Source organism: Clupea harengus, chromosome 10, assembly GCF_900700415.2.
Source record: "Clupea harengus chromosome 10, Ch_v2.0.2, whole genome shotgun sequence".
NCBI lineage: Eukaryota > Metazoa > Chordata > Actinopteri > Clupeiformes > Clupeidae > Clupea > Clupea harengus.
Window position 1 is genome coordinate 7,939,266 of NC_045161.1, and position 21,730 is coordinate 7,960,995.

Consider the following 21,730-nt stretch of genomic DNA (forward strand, 5'->3'; position numbering starts at 1 on the left):
AGCTGTTTTGGCAATCTCCAAGGAAAGGCCAGGATAAACCAAACTGATTATATGATACCAGAAGAGAATCGAGAGATTTGATTAAAATCACATTTTTTGTAACGATACCTTGAATGACAGTTAGCTTAAACAAACAACTATATCTTACACCTCTTTCCCACCGATTTTAGTCATGACGATTACGTGACGTGTGGGAAAGTTGAGAAGACATCTCTTTTTCCTCTGCTGGGACCAGCAATCTATCATGATGAGGTAGGCTAATTATCTCAAAATGAAAACACCTGCTGCTTTTATAATAGATACATGGATAAAGCTCGTGCTTAGACCTGTTCCCGAAAGGACATATCGCAGAGTATCATCATAAACTCCAGAACGTCTTGAGGTTTTTGGCACAGCTAAATCTTTAAAATGAAGGCCCCGTGCCCAAAACAATCCAGGAAACCGAAGAGTGTTAAGAAAACTGACAAGAAGAGGACAAGGGCTTTTTCAAACTATATATACAAGCTTCAGAAAGAGGTGGGTTGAAAAAATCTCGTTGAAACATTATCCATGTGGTATATAAACTCGATGATATGTGATTTATGATAAATTATTTTCACTTTGGTACAGGGTAGTCACCCGTACGTCAACGAGACGGTGTGCGTTTCAAAACGAGATGCTACAAGTGTGAGCCAGTGGATTGGTGCCGAAGCGGCCCGGCTGTCGAAGTTCAACAAGCGGGGTGCCATCACGCAACTAGAGGTTCTCTCAGCTATGCTACTGTTCAAGGCGGGGAATGACGTGCACACTGACCGCGCCTGAGTTTTTGTTCGTTTCTTAATCTTTTTACGTTGATGTAAATGTTTCCGTAATGACTAATTCCGTTATGTATTGAATAAAATGTTTCTACTTTGAAGAAAATGCCTTGGTGAATGTCTTGTGTTCTAGAGTGTGGTTACTGAGGTTGACAATGGTCATATGTCAATATTTAGATGTAGTTGTCTTGGGTTTCTGAGGCGTCCTCATGATTGTCTTCCAAGTGCAAGTGTAGCCAAGCGACCTCACCCATCATGCTGCTCCTGCAACCAAACACAAGCTGCACTACTTTCGCTACATGTTTTTTTTTTTTTAAATAATTTTATGCATATGCCCCAAGTAGTCTGACTAAGTCATGGTATAGGTCCAGAGCTGTAAAAGCTTCAAAACAGCTCTGCATTTAAAGACCTTACTGACTGTCTGTTGGAGGGGAAATCCTGCATATGTGGCTGTTGCTTAGTAACCTGGTGTGATCCTAGCACTGCCTCTGTGGAAGACCCATTTTTGATTTTGCAGCTGCCTGGATGTAAAAATAACCATCTTTTATCCATCATTCATTATGTATTCCTATTTCTATCTTTTTTTTTAGTCATGAATCAATTTGATTTTTAATGCGTGGTCGTGTTTTGTTTTATTTAAAATGGTAGGAGAAATAAAGCGCGCTTGTACTATCAGGTCATAGCACAGCTTTCATTGTGAACTTGTCACGGGTTGTCATGATCTATGAGACATGCTAACAGCAGCTGTTTAGTTTCACTGTTCAGCTTGTCAGGGCCAGCTTAATGTCAGGCTAAGCACTCTCTGGCTCTGACAACTGTGTTGTGTGTAAGTGCAATGTGTTATTGTGTGTGTGTGTGCACTCCTGCCATACACTTACTTATAAATGCACAGAAAATATTTAAATGCCTATTTATTCATCTGAATACACACAACTGAAAAACAACATTTAAATCTAACTGATACCACATTCAATAAGAATTTGGTTTCAATATGTTACAGTGAGTAGCCTATGTTTATTTCAAAGCCTATTTATACGCATACAGTAAAATGTAAATTTAGGTGAGATTGGCGGGATGATGGCTATTAATCTGGAAATCAGAGTCATTCCCTGACACACATTTCAATGTTAATTTGGGTATTGTCGAATTGGGTGCTTCCCAGTGCTACTTAGAGCAATGACAGCCCTTTGAAAAGGTTAATGAAGACTAGAACGTGCGAACACTCCCATCTAGTGGACAAAGATGTGGAGTAAACGGTGTCTTGTATAAGGTCTTTTATGTTTTTTACGGGCTAATACTATTTGGTTATTGTCTCTTTTGGTTGATGTATTCGCTAGTCTACACATACAAATCATACAAATCACATACAAATCACTAGTCTTCACATACACACATATTAGTATATTAATGCATCAAACAACGAGTCCAAACTCCCAAATAATTTAACACTTTAGGTTACGTTCTCCTCTTTTGCAACGTCAATATTTTCTCTCTGACAGTCAGAAGGGGGCGTTCTAGCTCTGCATATGGCTTCTGTGATCTTTAAATCACCGTGAAGTTCACCCTTTTCCAAGTGTTTTCAGAATGTGTAGGTTACGAAGCCCTATATGCTTATATGATCAGTTTACCTGTGTTTGATCTTATCGGGAAATTCATCACATTTGTTTAGGGTTCTCGTGTAAAACTCAAATAACTGGCCTGGGTTAGCAGTCAATGGAGGAGGGCAAAAATGAAAGCCCAGGTGATATGTAAATGTTAAATGTAGAGCTCCTATCATGCAGGGTTATATACCCATACTAATTAAACTCCTCTTGTCAGTGCAATTTCATTTTATCACACCTGAAATGTCCTGAAGACTAAATATGGTGAGTCATGTGAGGTCAAACTAAAGGCTACAGGTAAACAGTTGTGGGTCAATAATTGTTCAATCAAATGTATTGTGAAAAACTGAATACCGTTGCTTATTAGGCTTCACATCACTGTCAGAGTTGTAAGTATGGGTCCTTAGTGTGTTCTCCTTCAGAAAACATGAGGCTTGTTGAAATGACATTGCGACTGACAGAAATAAGATTGACGTATACTAGAGCGAATCATAGCCATATTCCCAATCCAAGGCGAGTGTAGGCGGGGATAACGGCAAGATTGGACCAATGAAGATTTTTAAAGTAATCCTTAAACCAATGAGGAAATAACGGTCAAGTGACGGGCCAGGGTAGCTACGACTGAAACAAAACCTAAGGGAAACCGGTCACAGGAATACACAGTGAATACTAAAACTCTGAAATCACCGTGAAAACCACGTTGGGTATGAGCTCGTAATTTACCTGGAAAGACAGACATTTAAGGTCCATGGTGAGTATCGTCAGGATTTAGAACTCTGGAAATAGCCTACCATTTGCCTTATTGAAGCTTATTCCGAACTGTCGCGCGTTGTTTCCTGTCAAAAGTGTAGATTTACTCTTGACGTCGCCAGCCCACGTTCGTTGGCGTCTTGGTGTGGTATAGTTAGCTAGAAACTAGTTTACTGAATGAACTATTGGTAAGGAAACGTGGTAAATAAGACTACATGATTTGGTCTTTTAGTACTAAGCCTATTAAACTACGACGAGCGCTCGTAAAACGAACAGCAGACTGGTTACTATTGCGCTCTAAGTTGAAGAGTTAATTGGTGTGACAACCAGGTTGGTAAAATTGCGTTATCCCCAATTTGTAAACAGTCAAGTGATGCTGGTAACTGGGCGCGAGTGCAGGTTTTTACTCCGTATCAACATGCCGTGTGTGTTCTAGACAGATGCGGTCTCTAGCCAAGGCAATACACAAATCATTCACGCTCTAAATTCGAGCGTGTTAATCATTCTAAATTAGGCTTCCTGTCTGTTCTATTATGTCCTGTTACTGCGTTGTGAGAGAAAGTATTCATCGATGTCGACCCTCTACTCCTTGTACCAAAGTAAAGCATGGGTATTATGAGTGTTTGTGTGATAGGGTTATAATGTCACTCAGTATCTAGGTCAACATTTATCCTTGAAGTATCATACTATCGATCCTGCAGAGGTCGTGAAGCTGTTCTCTGTCCTAAGGTAATTCATCCTAGTCATGTCTTGGTTACAAACACACGTTTGGTGACTGAACAGAATACTGTTTTTCTTCATCTCTACGCCTCTCCACTCCATCGCCAACACCAACTCCACCATCTCTCCTCTCTCTCTGTGTGTGCATCTCCATGATCTCATCTCTTCTCTTTATTTTTGAATTCTGCCATATCCCGCTTCTCACCTTTGACCTCTGGCTGTCCCTTTCCGCTGCCCTCTGTCTGTATCCTGTCCCTCCCCTGCTTGGTCTCTCTCTCTCTCTCTCTCTCTCTCTCTCTCTCTCTCTTTCTGTCTCTCTCTCTCTCTCTGTCTCCCCCCTCTCTCTCTCACCCCATTTGTGGCTGGTGCTATCATAATCACTGCCCCTGCTGTCTCCTCTCACGTCTCCTGTCTCCCGTCCCTGACCGTGCCTCTCCCCAGATGCAGTTCATGCTGCTGTTCAGTCGGCAGGGCAAGCTGAGGCTGCAGAAGTGGTATGTGCCCCTGTCGGACAAGGAGAAGAAGAAGATCACCCGGGAGCTGGTGCAGACCGTGCTGGCGCGCAAGCCCAAGATGTGCAGCTTTCTCGAATGGAGAGACCTCAAGATTGTTTACAAGAGGTTGGTGTGTGGTTGATGGGTTGGTCACATGCCCAGGTGTCAATGTAGTAACCGAAAGACACGAGGTGGAATGCACCTATGTGTTCATCAAGTTCGTTTTCATGAGTTCTTTTTCCCTGCCAAAGTATTGCTGATAAATGCTATATACCTGGTGCATGCAAGCACAAAACAAGTCCCCTTCTTTTCCAAGCCTTCTCGTACATTCAAGGCAAAGTAGGGGAAATGCACTAGCTTTGAAGAGCTGTCAGCACAATATACAGGTGGATTGATTTCTATCCCCTGTGTCTACTGTAGTATTACAGTGAAAATGTGACATGTTAACCGAATTGCTGGAATCAGTCTATTTTTTGTTTTCTTTTCATCTTTCTTGTAATTGATTGAGTGAGGGACAGCATGCTCTGGCCGTTGAGAGTTGAGCTGGGGTTAAAGGAAAAGATGAAAGCTGTGGCACGCCTGGATTGCTGGGAAAAAAAGGAGAGAACATTATTCTCATCTCATTATCCACAGTTGCCGTGCCAACCAATGGATTGGCTCTTAGTGTGGGCTTAGCCACCGTGACCCATTCGCGGCGCCACCACACAGCAACCAGCCCTGCCAATCAAGCAGGGTGACCGCACTCTGCCAAACAGCAACCAGCCACATCTCATGCACATGGATGATGTGGCTCGTTTGGTGGTGCACTGATGTTTTTCTTACCCAAATCTGATTAGAGATCAGTGTTCAGGTGCATGTCGTTAAGGCATGTGTTTAGTTTCAACACAGAATTGAATGCTGCATTTACACTTGCAACAGTATTTGTGTATTCTATGAGGCCTGTAGTGTTTTTTCTTTCTGCATTTTCTCATGGGTGTTATTTATTTGATTTAAAAAAGGTGTGGTAGAGGACACAGCTGTCAAGGGTGCTTCTGTTCTCTGTTACTCACAAGAAATGTAATCAGAAACTGGAGCATCAGAAATCCAAGGAGAGGCGCAGGGTCACCTTAGGCCGAGAGTGGCAAAGAATGTAAAACAAGCTCCCTTCACCAGAGCAAATCAAAACAGACCCACAACAGGCAACACGCACCGGCACACCGAGCCTCACCGGGCCTGGAGAGGCATGCAGAATCCCCCTGCCACAGTCTTGAGCGATCATGGTAAATTATTACTGACCTTTCGCAGCACATAAAAAAACATGAACACGTGCTCCTCTTTGTTTGCCAAGCTAATTTTCATTAGCTCTTGTCACATAAAAAGACATGTGCCTGGCAAGCTAATGAAGTGGCGCAGGCATTTTGTCATTCGAAAAAGCGCCGTGTTTTGTGGAGCGTCTGGCTGTTATCTTTTGCTGCGGTTGGGTAGAGATTGTACGGAGCATGCCGACTCCTGATCCCCTCACGGCACAGCCCTTGGCAGGTAGAGTCTGTAACACAGACGTCCCCCTCGGAAAGTGACAGGTCTGCTCAGCTTGACCGAGGGAAACGCTCCGTCTGGTGTGATTTATGAGAGAGAGAGAGAGAGAGGAAGAGAGAGAGAGAGAGAGGAAAACACAAGCAGCAAAAGAAAAGGAGAGGTATTCTTTCTCCACAGATGAAGGAGATATAGAGGGAGGAGGTCAGTAGAAACAGAACTTTAGAAAGACAAAACTGCTGCCGGGGAATAGGGAGCGAGCAGAAGAGAAATCCATGAAGAGCAGGGAGGAGTAGCAGAGCATCCTTGACAGTCTGCTCGAGGCCCCATGTTGCACTGCCCAGTGTTCAATTATAAACAGATTTGCTCCGATGCGACATTCTATCTGTGCGGTAATCAAGACCTCCGCAAGCTCCCACCTCATTTCCATAACACAGTCCATTGCTCCTCATTTCAAGGCTTCATGAGGTTGAACAGCACACAGAGGCTCTGTAAAAGCCACAGGCCAGAGTTTAGTCTCTAAGCACGTACTTGGTAGACTTGACGAGTGCAACCCTTGGACCCGCTTTGCTTACTACTTGCCAGGTTAGCACTTGTACTCTTTCCAGGGAAAAGCGTGTTAGAGAGCGGATTTTAAACTGAACGGAATATAGATCCATATTTGTGCTAAGGGCAAGGTGGTTTAGTTTAGTTAGTTTGGCTAGTTTTTCCTCATTGTTGTGTGTATAGATGTGTATAGAGCTAGAATATGCCTCTAAAACCTGGATGGTGATTATGAAATTGGAGCAGTTGTGTTGCAGGGCTAAACCCTCAACAATGAAATGAGATTACCAAGTTGTTTTTTATAAACTGCTTAAGCTTACAATCAAATCTGGTTCCCCTGTTATTTAATTTTTTAGATGCTGTGGAAGCCTAGAGGCGTTATGCAAAGCAAGTAAAGGCATGCATTGAAATGTATGAAGAGAAGACAGCTTTCTCTTTCACTCTGTACCTTCATACACTGTAAAAGTGTATAGACAAAACCACAGCGTGTGTATGTATGTATGTATGTATGTAGTACAGATATTCGTACCCAGGATAGGAGGAACTAGCAGTGCTAAATGCTTGAATTCTAGAGGAAGTGGTGGCTGCATAAGAAGCACCTCAGCTGCTGTGTATTTACTCATGTCACATAGTGTACACTCTGGTGTCAAATGCCCAGTGCTCCTCCTCACACATACCGCCTTACAATCCTGTCAAACCACTTGACACTGTAGTGGAGAGCATCCTTTGGTGACAGAAACGCAGGCAGAGTTGACTTAGGAGCTGTGTCAATATTCCCACCCTTGATGGCTGGGAGGAGGCAGGCGGCGCAGGTGACTGTAGGCTAACGGCACTTGGAGCTCTGCTAGTGATGAATAGCTGCACAAAGATCCACGCCGCTGTTACAGTGAGGGCTGAGAGAAGAGATGAATGTGTACACGCAGAAACCATTGATTTCTCTGTTATTTGCCAGCGTGCTGTCTTGTGCATCTGCGACACTATTTTCTTCTTCCTCTTTATTTTTTCCGGGTTAACACAGGGGATGTGATATTTTATGTGACTGTGTTAGGGGGCTTGTGCTGCATATCTCTATCAAATGCAGGGGGGGGGGGGGGAGAGTCTCTAAGCCTCTTAGAGTCCTGCATGACCTTTCCCCCCTGTGGTATTTCACCAAGTCACTATGCACTGTGGCAGTCACATGCTGAAATAATTCTTGTCTCGAAGAAGGTTATCGCAAGAGACGAAAAAAGAGGAGAGGAAGGGGGCGGGGGATGGGGGGGGGGCTGTAGGGGTTGGAATGGGAGCAGGAGCGATGAGAGTGAAGTGTGAGACAGATGAAGACGTTGGCATCCCTCGCCAGCCGGTCAAATGAATATCCTATATGCTGAAAACAGCAATACTTTATTTCGGGGGTGGGGAACGCTGGCTCAGCACTTTGTGAGTGAGCAGGGAGGCAATATATCACACGCGCAGCGGAGAGAAGTGTTCTCTGTTTGTGCTTTGTCTCCAGTTTAGAGGGAGAGAGGAAGATAAATGTGTGCCATGCATAGAGCAGTTAGCATCCTTAAAGGGAAAGAGATGCACAAATGCACATGCATGCACGTGCACACATATACACATACTTGGACACACACACATGCATGTGCAAACACACACATATACACACACACACACACACACTCACACATGCACACAGACATGCATTCACATGCATACACACATGCATGAACACACACAACACGCACATATATGCACACACATACACACACACACTCATTATGGCATACACACACAGACTCATGCTCACACATACTGTATGCACATTCAATCCCATATCCCCTCTGTTTCCATCATCATAAAATCAAAGCCTTTGACTCAGCGCTGCATTTTCAGCAGAATTATCCGCACAGTCGTGCCAGAGGGGTGTTCAGTTCTCGCGTTCTACCTTCATGAATGGCTTTCCTTTCATGACTTAGTTTGGCCATCAGTCACAGTGAAAGCTGTCCTGCTTTTGCGGCTGAAGCGCTCTTCTTTAGAGAACTGACAAAAGGGAGGCCTTCTGTGTTCGCTGTGCCCTGTTTCAGATACGCCAGCCTGTATTTCTGCTGTGCCATAGAGGACCAGGACAACGAGCTGATCACCCTGGAGATCATCCATCGCTATGTGGAGCTGCTGGATAAGTATTTTGGCAGTGTAGGTGTTCTCCACTCATGTGCTGTGCACTTTCATGTAAATTGATAGTGGACTATCAACGCACCTTTGGTTAACTTTCATGTAAATCAATGAGGGTGATTCAGTACACATGTTACCATATAGGGCCTAGTTAATAGCAATTGTTTGAGCTTAGGATCTTAGTCATGGTATGTAATTAGCAAGATTTTGCCAAATTATTAAATTAGCTTTAGTTCATGCGTGGCGGACTGTACTTGTTGCTTTGCCCAATGCAAGTTGCCCGTCAATGAAATTAGGGCCCATCATGTGGACTTGATACCACATACTTTTAAGTAGTGATGGGATATATGTCTATGTGATGTGGATATTGTAGGAAGGTGTGTGTGTGTGTGTGTGTGTGTGATGAGGCTTCTTGGGCTGCAGGTGTGTGAGCTGGACATCATCTTTAACTTTGAGAAAGCCTACTTCATCCTGGACGAGTTCCTGCTGGGAGGAGAAGCGCAGGAGACCTCCAAGAAGAATGTCCTGAAGGCCATAGAGCAGGCTGACCTGCTGCAGGAGGTAAGCCTCTTCCCCTTCAACATTAGCCCGCCTGAATCCCCAAGAACCATCAAACAACCTCTATTACAAGAGTCCTCCGTTCTCTCTGACACTTTATTCTCCAATCATCTTCACCACCACCACCCCCCCCCACCTTTTCTAGCCGCTGCCCCTCCCTATCTCTCTTCCTCTCCCTTTGAACTTTGTCTCTCTTTCCCTCTAGACGTCTCTTTCTTCTGCTTGTGTTCCTCTCTTCTCTTCTCTCCTCTCCCTCACATTGACAGTTCCCCTTCCTTCCTGTCTCTGCAGAGAGCATTCTTTTGCTCTCCCTCTTGTTAGCGCCCGTATATTAGCCTCCGTGTTGCGAGAAAGCACTCCTTCCTCTGCGGGTAGCTCTTTATAGTGTGAAGTTAATAACCACTGAATCATCCGGAGGACGTTTTTACAGTCGGGAGAGACCTGCCCCTCTCCTCTGCACATTCTCCTCTTAAGATGTTAGGCATCATATTTACCTGAAAATACCATTGTAGCTTTCACACCCACATGCACACAGTACTTATATACTACAGTACACAAACTCACAGTATTTACCTGCACAGTTTACTCACTGGTTTGAAGTAGTCAGAAGTTAAACTCCCTACAGATCAATCAGACAAGCCCTCTGGAACTTAGTCAGTTTTTGGATATTAACAGATGTCACCTGGTTTGACTGAAGGGCATTTATATCTGTCAAGATTGTTTAGCGTGATAGCTTTTACTCTGGCGCGCACAGATATCAGAGCAGAGATCTGATTGTTGCCAGTGCAATGCAACACATTGACAGAGCAGCTGATAAAAGAGTGTCAGGCCTTTTTATCGGTTGACAACAATTACTGGTGACATTTGAAGAGCTGTTGCCAGGCCTCACTCATGCCTTCCCCTCCTAGTTGTGGTCTTTTGTTGCTGTCAGCCTTTGAGTTTGTTCCTCTTTTCAGGTAAAGGTTTTATGTCTATTTTTTCTTTCTTGCCTGCTTTCTTGATCTTCACACCATCTCTCTCTCTCTCTCTCTCTCTCTCTCTCTCTCTCTCTCTCTCTCTCTCTCTCTTTCTTTCTTTCTCTCTCTCTCTCTCTCTCTCGCCCTGCCCCCATTTGTTTTCTTCCCCTTCATTCCTTTTCTCTCTGATTTACAGAATCTAGATTTTCAGATCCGACTCTTTCCAGGTACAGTTCAGCCTCATCTCTGAAGATGAGTTATAGATTAGCCATTCCATCTAGCAAGTCCAGTAGCAGTAGTTGTATAATGTTTAGCTAGCTACAGAGCAAAGGTTTCCCACATACCAGCGATCTCTACAGCAACCAGCTTCTATAACGTTGTTGCATTGCAGCACATTTTCCTTTCATGTTAACAATGAAATACAGCAGCTTAGTTATTCTATTATTACAATGAATCACTCCATAGCAGTCTAGATGCTGGTATGTGATACTCCTTTGATACAATATACACATCAAATAGTGCAACTAGATGCCAAGTAGAGCCAGGCTGTAGGCAAAACAGAAAGTAATTAGACAAAGAGGGATTCAAGCCAAAATAAATATTTGTAGTGGGTCCAAAGGAAATAGTCCATTCTCTAGTCTCCCACCTTATCAGATCAAAGCAAGTGTTTTGCCTGCACCCAATAAGAACTTCAGTTCTTTAGGCACTGGAATAAGATGGAAATGCATTCTCCCTTATCTGGCAGTCTCTGCAGTCACCACAGTGAATGGGAGAATGGCTTTCATTTCTGCCCCTCTGCCGGGCAAATTACACACATCACTCATAGGCAAACCACTGTCCTCGGGGGCCACCCTGCAGAACAGTGTCATTTTCGCGAGTGAGGAACGAGGGAGCCACTCTTATACTCTCCCACTGCAACTCACTCGCTAGCCACTATTTCAGCCAATCACCTGACCTCCAGCAGGGCTCACCTCCAGACCTCCAGCAGAGCTCTTTCAGCTCTCCGCGACACACACCGCCAGACATTTTTTTTTATAGGATTTGCCTGTCTGGAAGGCCCAAGCTAGCAAAAGCTTAAAGAAAAAGGGGGGAAATAGTGGAGTCAGTCATTGTCTTGAGGTGCCGCTGTGCTGAGGCCACACGCAGAGATGTGACCCAAATGTGCAGTCCACTGAGAGGCAGCCGGCAGTGATGACTATTCCCGAACCTGCCTCCGCCGCCGTCATTATTTGAGAGTGGTTAGCTCTTGGCTCCATTTCTCACAAGGCTGCGGAGAAGCCTGCACCCGTTAGGCTAGCCATTTCTGGTGCTGCCGCTAATGCACCTGCCACCCCATGGTTGTATGAAAGAGGCATGCAACCTTGAGTGTGTGTGTGCGTATGTGTTAGACTGGAGAGAGCCTTAAAGGAATGTATTCCCTAAGGAATGCGTTAAGGAAAGGATAAACACAGTTTTAGGAGTGATTCTAAACACATGCTAAGCAGGCTAGCGTATTATGTTGTTTTTTAAAAAGCATCTGAATGGTTGCTTTAGTAGGAGAATTAAGAGAATGGGTGTGAAAACTAATGGCATAATTCAGACATTCAAATGCTCTTGATGTTTAAATACTAGCGGTGCACGTAGCTGAAATTCCTGGAATGCAGATTTGATATGTGTGTAGGTGTATTAAGTGTGGAAGAAAATGTTCTCAAGTTGTGGTTCAGAGATTTACTGAGAGACACTTACATGGAGATGACAGTACACAGCAAGCCTACTTAGACATGTCTAGTAAAGAAAATTATGATTGTATAAAATTGATTTATTCAAAATAACAAAAAGTATAAGTACATAGACTCTTAATGTGCAATCTGAGCTTGAATATGCAACACATTATAAAACACAGCAGAAGAGTAAAACAGAAATGGTAAAAACTATGACAAGCTAATTACAGAACAACCAGGACTGCACTCCCTATGGCCATGTAATTTAGCTAGCGCAGGGAAACATCGATACTAATTTGCTAATTATCCAACATCCTCCAAGAAGACCTGCTATATTTTGCAGTCTCTGTGGTTGACACTGCCTCTAACTCTAAAGGTTTGTATTGTACGTAGAGATGTCACTTATGATTACTGGTCTTCCACCTCAGTGCCTTTCCAATTGCCCAGTCTCCCATAAACACCAGTGCCTCACTACAAGAGCTGTAGCCTCTCAGTGTTACTGCCAAAAGCAATATCCCACACCTACCTCTTGCCCAAACGTAAAGGAGTTACCCAAGCTCTAACACAAATTTTAATTCCTGACTTCAAGTTTTATTTACCATTAAGGATATTATAATTTTTTCCCACCCCGACTCCGGGGGGAAAATGACTGGAGCTCCAGTAGCTTGTCCACAGACAACAACAGCAGCAGCAGCAGCAGCACAGGAGTCAGGTCCTCTCTGACTGGCTGGGTTTTGTGTCCGTAGAGCCAGACGGAGGACTGGGGAGGTTTGGCCAATGAGGAGATCTTATAATGAGGGGCTAGAGTCCAGGCCTGCTGCCAGAGGGTCGGTAATTACCAGACTGACCTGGTCAGTCAGCATGGGGTTTCTCCAGCCAGTTAGCGAGTGCCGTGCCATGCGGAGTGAGCGCATGTGGCCCTCTCACTCCCGTCTTGAGTGCTGTCAGCGAGGAGGGGAAACTCAAGGTCCTCTGCAGGGTGCCAGAAGCAGAACTAGAAGCCCAAATTGCAAAGCTATGGATGCACATGTTAGCTAAGAACCTTTAGGATTGTGTGGCAGTGAAGGTTGGTGTGATGTTTTACATTTCTCAGTCTGTTGTCAAGGGCTTAAAAGTACCCTTAAACTGTTAGATGAGTAGCCTAGCCATGCATTGCAATGTAATTATAAAAATGAATTGAAATAAAGTGTTTCTATAGTTTAATCGGTTTAGCAAAATGCTTGTAACACCAATCCAATGGGTTCAATTCCCAGAGAGCGCATATACTGATGAATTATGTACCTGACTCTTAAGTTGCATTTGCTAAAAGTACCTGCTTAATGAATAAATGCATAGTAATGTTTCAACCATGCATACTTTGAAAGTAGGAGTCACAGTACCTGAGGTGAACAAAACCCACACAAATCTACAAAATGCATAACAGACTGACTAATGTATGCAGGACTCTACCTCTGCAAACAGCACCATAGCAACATTTAGGAAGTGACTATTCCTATGTCATTTCAAGGAGATAACAGCTTTGCATGGTATGAATATTTTATAGAGAAATACAATTTGGTAGGTTTTGTCTCAGACACATACCAGTGTGGTCTCAGAGGAGGCATAGCGCCATAGCAAGCATCAATACTTAACCATGATCTTCAATGTATCCTGATCAACAACAGCTCTTGACACCAGTGACTCAGCACCATTAAGTCATGACCAGAGTGACGAAACCACAATTGCATTTCCTTTAAAAAAATATTCACAAGGCTCTTATATCCTCTCTCTCTGTGCAAAGAATACTTACAATAGTTTGTCTATCAAGGCTTAATAGACCACAGAGCACTTGATAGCCAGAGTGACCTTGTTTCCCCTACTCAGACAGGCTCAGCATTAAATCTAATGGTTTGGGTTTGCAGTGCTGGCCTTGACTCTGCTTGATTCAGAACTACCGTGGCTCCCAGTCTGGCGACAGTTGCTCTTTACTCCAAAGTAAAAGCAATTGGAGTCTGTCTTTTTTGTTTGTTTGTTTTTGTGTGTGTGTGTGTGTGTGTGTGTGTGTGTGTGTGTGTGTGTGTGTGTGTGTGTGTGTGTGTGTGTGTGTGTGTGTGTGTGTGTGTGTGTGTGTGTGTGTGTGTGTGTGTGTGTGTGTGTGTGTGTGTGTGTGTGTGTGTGTGTGTGTTTGTGTCTGTGTGTTTTTTTTCCACCAGCAGGGGAGTCTAAATCCAAATTTCAGGGACACTATCAGTCTCAGAGGAGGGAAGGAGTGGTTTTCAGTGACAAGTGATGGTTGTGATGATGAGGAGGAGGATAAAGGGTGACCTTATATGGACCTTTTTAGAGCACTCTATTACAAATGGGCAACAGAATGTGCAAGGGTAGGATGAATCGACTCTCCGTCATCCATGTCATTTCATCCATGTCAGTTCCTCACTTAATGACATTTAGTCTCAGATTTTCTGGTCCATTATTCTTTCTTCCCATGCTTGCTGAAGAGGTTCTCCTTCATAAGCACTGTTAGTAGGTCATGGCAATCAGAGGTAATCATTTCTCTCTCTTTCTCTATGTCTCTGTGTGTGTGTGTGTGTGTGTGTGAGAGAGAGAGAGATGAGAAAAAATAGAGAGAGAACATATGTGAAAGAAGTAGGTGACTAGGAATGCGACAAAGTGAGACAAGAGACTTCCATTAGGTAAGAAGCACTGCTGTTACAGCAAAGATCATTACGTTTCCCTTGAGAGAAAAGCAAACGTTATTGATGAAAGACTCTTTGGCACTTGAGACTTTGAAGGTGTACTCCAACGCTTTAATTGGTGAACTGAACTCAAAGCCTCGTGTTTGCTGTTGTGCCTTTTGGCATCATTAATCTTCAAATAAACTCTTCTCTCCTTGCATGCCCAATCATCTCTCGTCTTTTAAATAAGCCCTCTCTGAATTGTTACCACGGCGTCAACACATAACTGAGTCTTAATGAAAGCTGCAAGGTAAGGGAGTTAAATTGGAAGTGTGGTAGGCGGCTTTGAACAGCAAGTTTGGGCACCACGAAGGGCCCCGATGCCAGATAATTACTTTGGAAGACGACATTCCGAGGGGGAATTAGAACGAAACCGTTTTAATTAGTTCTTAATGAAAAACGATGTGGTGCTTGGACTGTTGTTTTGAACATAAGCAGTCGGAGAGAGCGCTTTGTCCGGGAATAGTGGCACCTCAGCAGATTCCTGAAGCATAAGCGCTGAGCTGGTTTCATGCTGGAGGTAAGTGGGGAGGATGGCTGAGAGGAGGGAAGTGTTGGGGTGGGGTAGGAGGGAAGAGGAGTTGCAGGGAGAGAGAGAGAGTGTATTGCTGAAAGAGTTCCCATCTTACACAGTACATTTGGTCCTGAGGGACATGCCGGCTTGTGTCCTCATTTGAATGATTCAGCGTTTTTTCCCCCCTGTTTCCCTTAAACTCTTTGCCCTGCAGGTATGATGAGTCCAAATGTGTCTTCAGAGTCCTCTGGTCTTTTCCAGAAATAAACATGTGGAGGTGAATACTGTGTGTGTGTGTGTGCCAGTAGAACCCTCATAGGGACTATACTACATCACTAGTAGTATCAGTAGAGTATACAGCCAGAACACCACCTCCTCTCCCTTAACACTATGTGTCAGTAAAGCTCTTTTTTGCCCTTGGGTGTGTGTTGTGTCTGTAGGATAGTGTTTACATATATGTAGATAAGAGGATGTGGATTCATACTTGCCCTTGGGTGTGTGTTGTGTGTCTGTAGGATAGTGTTTACATATATGTAGATAAGAGAACGTGGATTCATATTTGTTTCACCCCACCAGCACTGATGAGTAGACCACGCATTTAAAAAGGAGATGATCATAGAGGAAGGTGGATATTGTTTATTGTATGTAAATGTAGACTTCAGCCCTTCTAAAACAAGAGTTTTGTGTCTCAAACAAATGAGATCCCTTTTGTGGAGCGCAGTGCTGCCCTGTGTCCTGCTGTGATGTGTAATTTGTCTTCTGTAGTCCTTTGTGTTCTGTTGGCGATAAGGGACCCTAGCCAGGATTCCAACTGTTTTTCGCTCTCAGTAAAAGATCTAAGCGCAACATTCCTCAGAAAGGAGGAGGGAAGCCAGTATGTCGCTTTGGCCTCCAATCACAGTTGCTGCGTTTGAGTCAATGGAGAGAGCTCCCTCTGCAGTTCATACACACACACACACACACACACACACACACACAAACACGAACACTCCACATACACCTAAATGCACACATTAACTCATCTCACCCTTTTTGCAGCAATGCAGTACTCATCTTGGACGTTTTTTTTTTTCTTGGAATATTATGGATAATGAGAAACAGTAGAAGAATATATATGTTCTTATCCAGCTAAGCAGTAAAGGGAGGGGAGGATGTAATATTGATCAGTAGATCAATAATACTGCATACTGTACTCCTATTCATTTCACATTCAAGTGCATACTTCTCAATGGACCTCCCCTGTGCAGACTCTCCAGTGCATGTCCTGTGCTCTTTGCCCTCCCCCTACCCCCCCTGTAGGCCCCATGGCTCGAGAGGGTGACTAGGGGGTTGGGTTTGCCTTGCCTTGCTGTGCATGATGATATGAGGTTTAGTGTAAGTGTTTGTGTATGTGTGTCTGCACCTCTCTATCTTTGTCTCTATCTCTCTTGCTCTCTCTCTCTCTTGCTCTCTCTCTCTCTTGCTCTCTCTCTCTCTCGCTCACTCTCTCTCTCTCTCTCCCTTAGCCTCGACATGAGTACTTTAATGTGCCTGTGTATTAAATGCCTGCTGCCACCTCCACCACTGCTGTTGCTGCCACTGCCGCTGCTATCGCAGCCAGCTGTCCATCCTGCATGCCGAGCCACCCCTCATGCCCTGCCCACAGCGCCCGGTCGCGCCGCCTCCTCCTCCTCCTCCTCCTCCTCCTCCTCCTCCTCTCTTCCACCTCCTCCTCCTCCATCCTCACTGCAGCGACGTCTCGGGGGTCCCTCATGTGTCACCAGGCCCCCTGGGGCTGATTCATCTCCATACACACACATAAACACACACAAGTTATCTGTACTTATCATGTTTGGTTTTACTACTTCATCTGTCATTCTCATGTACTCATGTCTCAGACCAATCAGGCAAGATGATTGTTCTGTGTGCATACACATGGTACTGTGAAAGAAGCCATGCTTTTATCAAATTTATTTTAAATGTATTTCAAATTGTCATTGCTAGAGTATGTTTCAGTTACAGTTTGTATGTAATTGGTAAGGATTATTGTTATAGGCTTATAGGAGTAAAATCATAGATTAGAAATTATAGTACTGTGCTATACGGCTGTACTAGTCTTTTCTAAAAATGCAGGGGATTGTTGTCATTATAGGAATAATAGGAATCGTAAAAAGAATTATACCATTCAGCAATATGATTAATTTGTTTAAGGTGAAATGAAGCATGACCTCTACGTGCACACCTCTCCCACTGTGCACATGACAGCTGGCTGTACTACTGAGAAATAATGTTAAGGCTGTAAGTCTAGATTTAACTGTATAAAAGGTCAAACTCAAGAGGATTGTAGAAGTCAAAAGTACTGTATAGATGTAAATAGCTATGAATCATAGGTTAACTCTAAATGGCTTTAATAGGGTCACTACTACTATTACAGTTTCTGTCTATGCATAATATTTTGTATTTTGTGTTAGAAAACAGTGTCATCATTGAAAGTATTAACTATTCAAATTTCTGAATGCACATTTGACCAATAGTTTTATTATTTATGATTGTGTGTTCTTCAAGATGAATAAAATTGGGTCAATGAAGTATAGTTAGTGTAATCTGCCTGAGGAATTGATTAGAATTTCACCGCATTTATCTCATGGAATTTCAAATGCTTTAGGTGGATGGCCTTTCAACAGTCTGCCAAGTTGCTGTTTTCAGTTTTTGTTGTCTGTAAAAATGAAAATTCTTGTAGACCTACTAGATTACTCCATTACCATTACTAGATTACTTCCATGTCAATTATAGTGGCACAGCATATTCGCAATATACTGTATATCTAGCCTTGACAGCTCTAAGCAACGTATAGGAACCATATTGCCCAAGAATGGTTTCATTCTGCTTCCTATCCATGTCTCTTGTTTCTCTGCTGAACATTTGGTTCTTAGGTCCATCTCAGTCCATGTCTCTTGCCAGTCATCAGTTCCAAGGACATTGGGTCATTAGTTCTAGAAGTTTGCAAAGTCTAAGTGCCTCAAGCAAGCATGCCATGTTAAATAACAAGGACAGGACACTGGGTGATGTTTATTATTCCACAGGAGAACGAGGGCTAATAATCAAGGATGTTATAATATCTTTCCAAAGTGCCTTTTGAATGATGTCTATGTTGGCCTAGAAGCATTTTATCATCTAACAACAAAAACGGCCAAGTCCAAGTTTTAACCAGTGATGTGTTGGATATCATTCAGACGGTTCACTGCAAATGGGATTCCCAACCCCTGAGTTGGCACAGCGATGCATAAGGTGTCCTATAGTGTAGACCAGGAATCAGTGGGGCTCAGCATTCCTTGAGCCCAGCCAGTGATGAGGGTGTGTGTGCAGGCAGAAGTTCAACTTAATCCCCACAGTGTTTACTTTGAGGGGACGGATCCCTATTCAGAAGCCATCACCCTAAATTGCAAGGATTACTTGGGTCTCAAGATGCATTAAGAATTGTTGTCTGATTTTGTACTGCTACATGCAGCATTTTGTAGCTGATTACTTGCACATGGAGGTTGGATTACTGCAGCAATCTGTTTCCAGTCCCAGAGGTGTTCCTCCTAATGAGCTGTTGGCAAATCTAATTCCGACGGCACACACAATTCAACTTTATTGACCATGTCATACCACCCAAAAGCACAAGTGAAACAAGATTAAGTAAAGCCAGGGAAATAAGTACTTCGGAGATGTTTTTGTAATGAAATATAAATGTGTCACAATACGAGGAAAATAACATGAATTCTTATCTTTGCTGGGTCTTATGCAGGGTTTAGATCATGTCAACCCAACTAGTGATATATATATATATATATATATAATATTAAGCACCTTAAGACAATTGTATTGTTTTGGCGCTATGTAAATAAAATTGAATTGAATATTACAAATATTTGGGACATTTTGTTTCCAGGTTTAACCTAGTACTAATGTTTAGAAACGTGTTTGTCTACTGATAATCATATCAACCAAGTGTTAATAAGACCCATCAAAAAAAGTATTCATCTCAGTGGGACAAAGGGCCTTAACTTGAGCAGGCTTCTCCATGATGACTCTTTTAACCAACATGGACCAGATAATCGACCTGAGCTTAATACAGGGCTCAATTCTCCAGTACAGCCCTATTATAGGCACACACACATACACACACTCACACCTGGTGGTCTCCAATGACAGCGTCTCTGAACGCCAGGAAAAAAGGGCCTTGCCTCTAATTGGGTTTTCAATCCATCCGTAGGGGGGCTCTAAAGTCATGAATCATTCATCACTCTCCAGCAGGTGCAGAGAGTAGAGAAGTCACAGATCTCTCAGAAGTGAAAGATGGAAGTTAGTGAGGTAGAGAGAAAAAAAAAATCAATATGCAGAAAAGGACACCTCCAGCTTCATGCTCTGGAAAACTGATGAAAATGAATAACCTGTGCTCACACTGCTTTTCTCTTTACCTTTTGCCGAACGTTATGTTAGGATGCCAAAGTAAGTGCTGTTTTTGCTTGAATTGTGTTGTCCCTGTGCACTTTGAATTCTACACCCGTCCCTTGTGAGTTTATCATTAAACCATCTGCCTGCTACTTGTTGCTGCACTGCTTTCACACACCTGATTGTGTCATGGTTACATGGACATGTCTTCAACTGTATTTTACTTGTGTTTCAAATCTGTGAGTTTTGCACTTTTAGTATATCCTGTGACAAAAATAACGACCATATAATTGATAAAATGAAACTTACTTAATTTACTCTGCAATTGTTTGTTTATATCCCACTTGATTACCCAACCAATTACCCTGAAACCAATCTTTACCACCGTTTGCCCATTTTATGTGCGTTTTTTTTTTTTTTCCATTTCCCAGTCACTTTTCTGTCCACTTCCATAAGACAGCAGGTCTCCTCAGTTTGTTCTTTCCATGAGTGAAGTACCATACTACAGAGCCTAGCCCCCATCAGTCAGTGTGTCCCTGCTGTAGGCAGATTAGGAAGAAGTGGCCCTCACCTTATGCAGAACTGAAGTGTGTTACCTGTGGCGAGGGGGGGTGGGGGGTGGTTGGTTGTATTTGAGTGTTACCTGTAACACCAGGGCTACTTTGACTCTGCCAATTCCCTCCTGTAGGAAGCAGAGACTCCAAGGAGTGTTCTAGAAGAGATCGGATTGACATAAACACCATGGCTCTCCACCAGGCTGTCCACCTTACTTTGCCAGCTGCCTGTCTGTTTGCTTGAAGATGTAGCGCGCACACACACTCACACACACACGCACACATGTGTTTCTGTTCCACTATTCATCATGTATTTCAATTCATTGTCCTTTTACAGCACACACAGCTCTATACAAACAAACACACACATGATGTAGCACTGTACATATTCACGTTAGTAGAAGCCTACAGAAAATCATTACCCTTTTTATAATTTGTTGTTTCAGCCTTAAGATAGATAAACAGTATTTCAGAATCATATCAGTTTACTCTCAATACAACCACAATCAGAGTTAAAAGGAGGAAAGATAATCTGCAGTTCAACAGCTATTTACCAGTAGGTGTAGAATTCACAGACACACACAAAGTGGTAAACGGTCTTTCGGTGGGTTACTCTTTAAAAAGAATGAAATCAGAATATTGAAGCTGGAAGTATATACTTTTCTTAAGTATAATATTTTCTTTGAATGGATAATAATGTATTATATAGCCTACACACAAAGAGAGATGTTAAAAGGGATTCATTCTCAAAAACCAAAGATTTCTGTTGTTTTCTTTTTTTGCCTTAGTTGAAAATGTTACTTTGAGCAGTTGAGGCGGCAAACAATGTGAAGAGTCTACTGCTTGTCTCCATTTGTGATTGGCTGTTACTGTTGAAAGCACAAAATGAAGCCTTTGATGTCACTGCCCTGAACATTCTTAGAGATGTTCCACTGTGTTTCATGGTGAACTACTGCTCTTTACAATGCAAGTGCTACTGAATATGTTTAACTGAGGTATCGTCACAGCTGGTTATATTTTGTATAGTCGCTGATGTCGGCTGCATTTACAATCACTGATGAACGTAATCCTGTGATAGCCCACCCACTCCTGTTATGTTATATTAGCCCTACTGTAAGTATTTAAGGCATTTCAGCATCACCTCTCCCATGTGTATGTAGCCTAGCTTATGTCATGGAGAAGTATTACCTGTAATTGTTGTGTCTGTAAATCTATGTACCAGTGTTTGGTGTTTGAAAATAAAATAAATACATTTGTTTACTGCCGCCGTTTAGTGACATTCAAACTTTTGACATTTCCATCTTAACCCACAATGTAACAGAAGCAGGTCAACAAGAACTTAATGACTTTGAAGTAATTTGATCTGTTGAAAATTGTACTGTCCTGTAACCTACCATTGCTTTCTAGCACAGTGTAGGCATACTCTGTGGCCGAGAAAGCACACTCAATTAAGTCGTGGCACCATAGTGTGTGCCATGCACAACCTGTAGCAGCAGCTCATTTTCACTAACTGTAGAGAAAGCACCTATTGACGTGAACAGAGGTGATTGAGAGCGTCGTGGGACTGTGTGATAAAGACTGCAGTTCGAAACAAGCCAGGTATGCAAAAGAAATTGGTTGATTGGAACATCTACTGTATGTTTTTATATTATTAGCCAAGGCCACTTTGTGGCAGTTGAAAGGACTGCCCTAGCCAAAGCAAGATTTTGTTTGTGAGTAGGACTAAGCAAGGTTTCCTTTAGAGTGCGTGTGA

The 21,730-nt window shown here is 43.0% G+C and overlaps 1 protein-coding gene across 6 annotated transcripts; it reads left to right on the forward strand.

Annotated features, from left to right (window-relative positions):
• The first annotated feature begins 2,975 nt into the window (after positions 1–2,975).
• Positions 2,976–21,242, forward strand: LOC105894183 (adaptor related protein complex 1 subunit sigma 2). Of its 6 annotated transcripts, XM_031575206.2 has the most exons (7): positions 2,976–3,146; positions 4,307–4,485; positions 8,478–8,586; positions 8,989–9,126; positions 10,276–10,306; positions 19,472–19,480; positions 20,112–21,242. In XM_031575206.2, exons 1-7 carry the CDS (start codon positions 3,144–3,146, stop codon positions 20,219–20,221), a joined length of 579 nt encoding a protein of 192 aa, XP_031431066.1. In that variant the 5' UTR covers positions 2,976–3,143; the 3' UTR covers positions 20,222–21,242. The 6 variants fall into 6 exon arrangements, with proteins under 6 accessions (XP_031431066.1, XP_031431067.1, XP_012676121.1 ...); XM_031575207.2 differs by lacking the exons at positions 19,472–19,480; positions 20,112–21,242 and adding an exon at positions 15,222–15,284; XM_012820667.3 differs by lacking the exons at positions 10,276–10,306; positions 19,472–19,480 and adding an exon at positions 12,526–12,606 and having other exon boundaries at positions 2,977–3,146; positions 20,112–20,199.
• Positions 21,243–21,730: the final 488 nt, after the last annotated feature.

Bases quoted from the DNA above. Each gene is read 5' to 3' on its own strand.
- LOC105894183 (XM_031575206.2), top strand. The intron at 4,486-8,477 runs GTTGGTGTGTGG...GCCCTGTTTCAG, and splicing joins CTCAAGATTGTTTACAAGAG to ATACGCCAGCCTGTATTTCT. The intron at 9,127-10,275 runs GTAAGCCTCTTC...TCTGATTTACAG, and splicing joins AGGCTGACCTGCTGCAGGAG to AATCTAGATTTTCAGATCCG.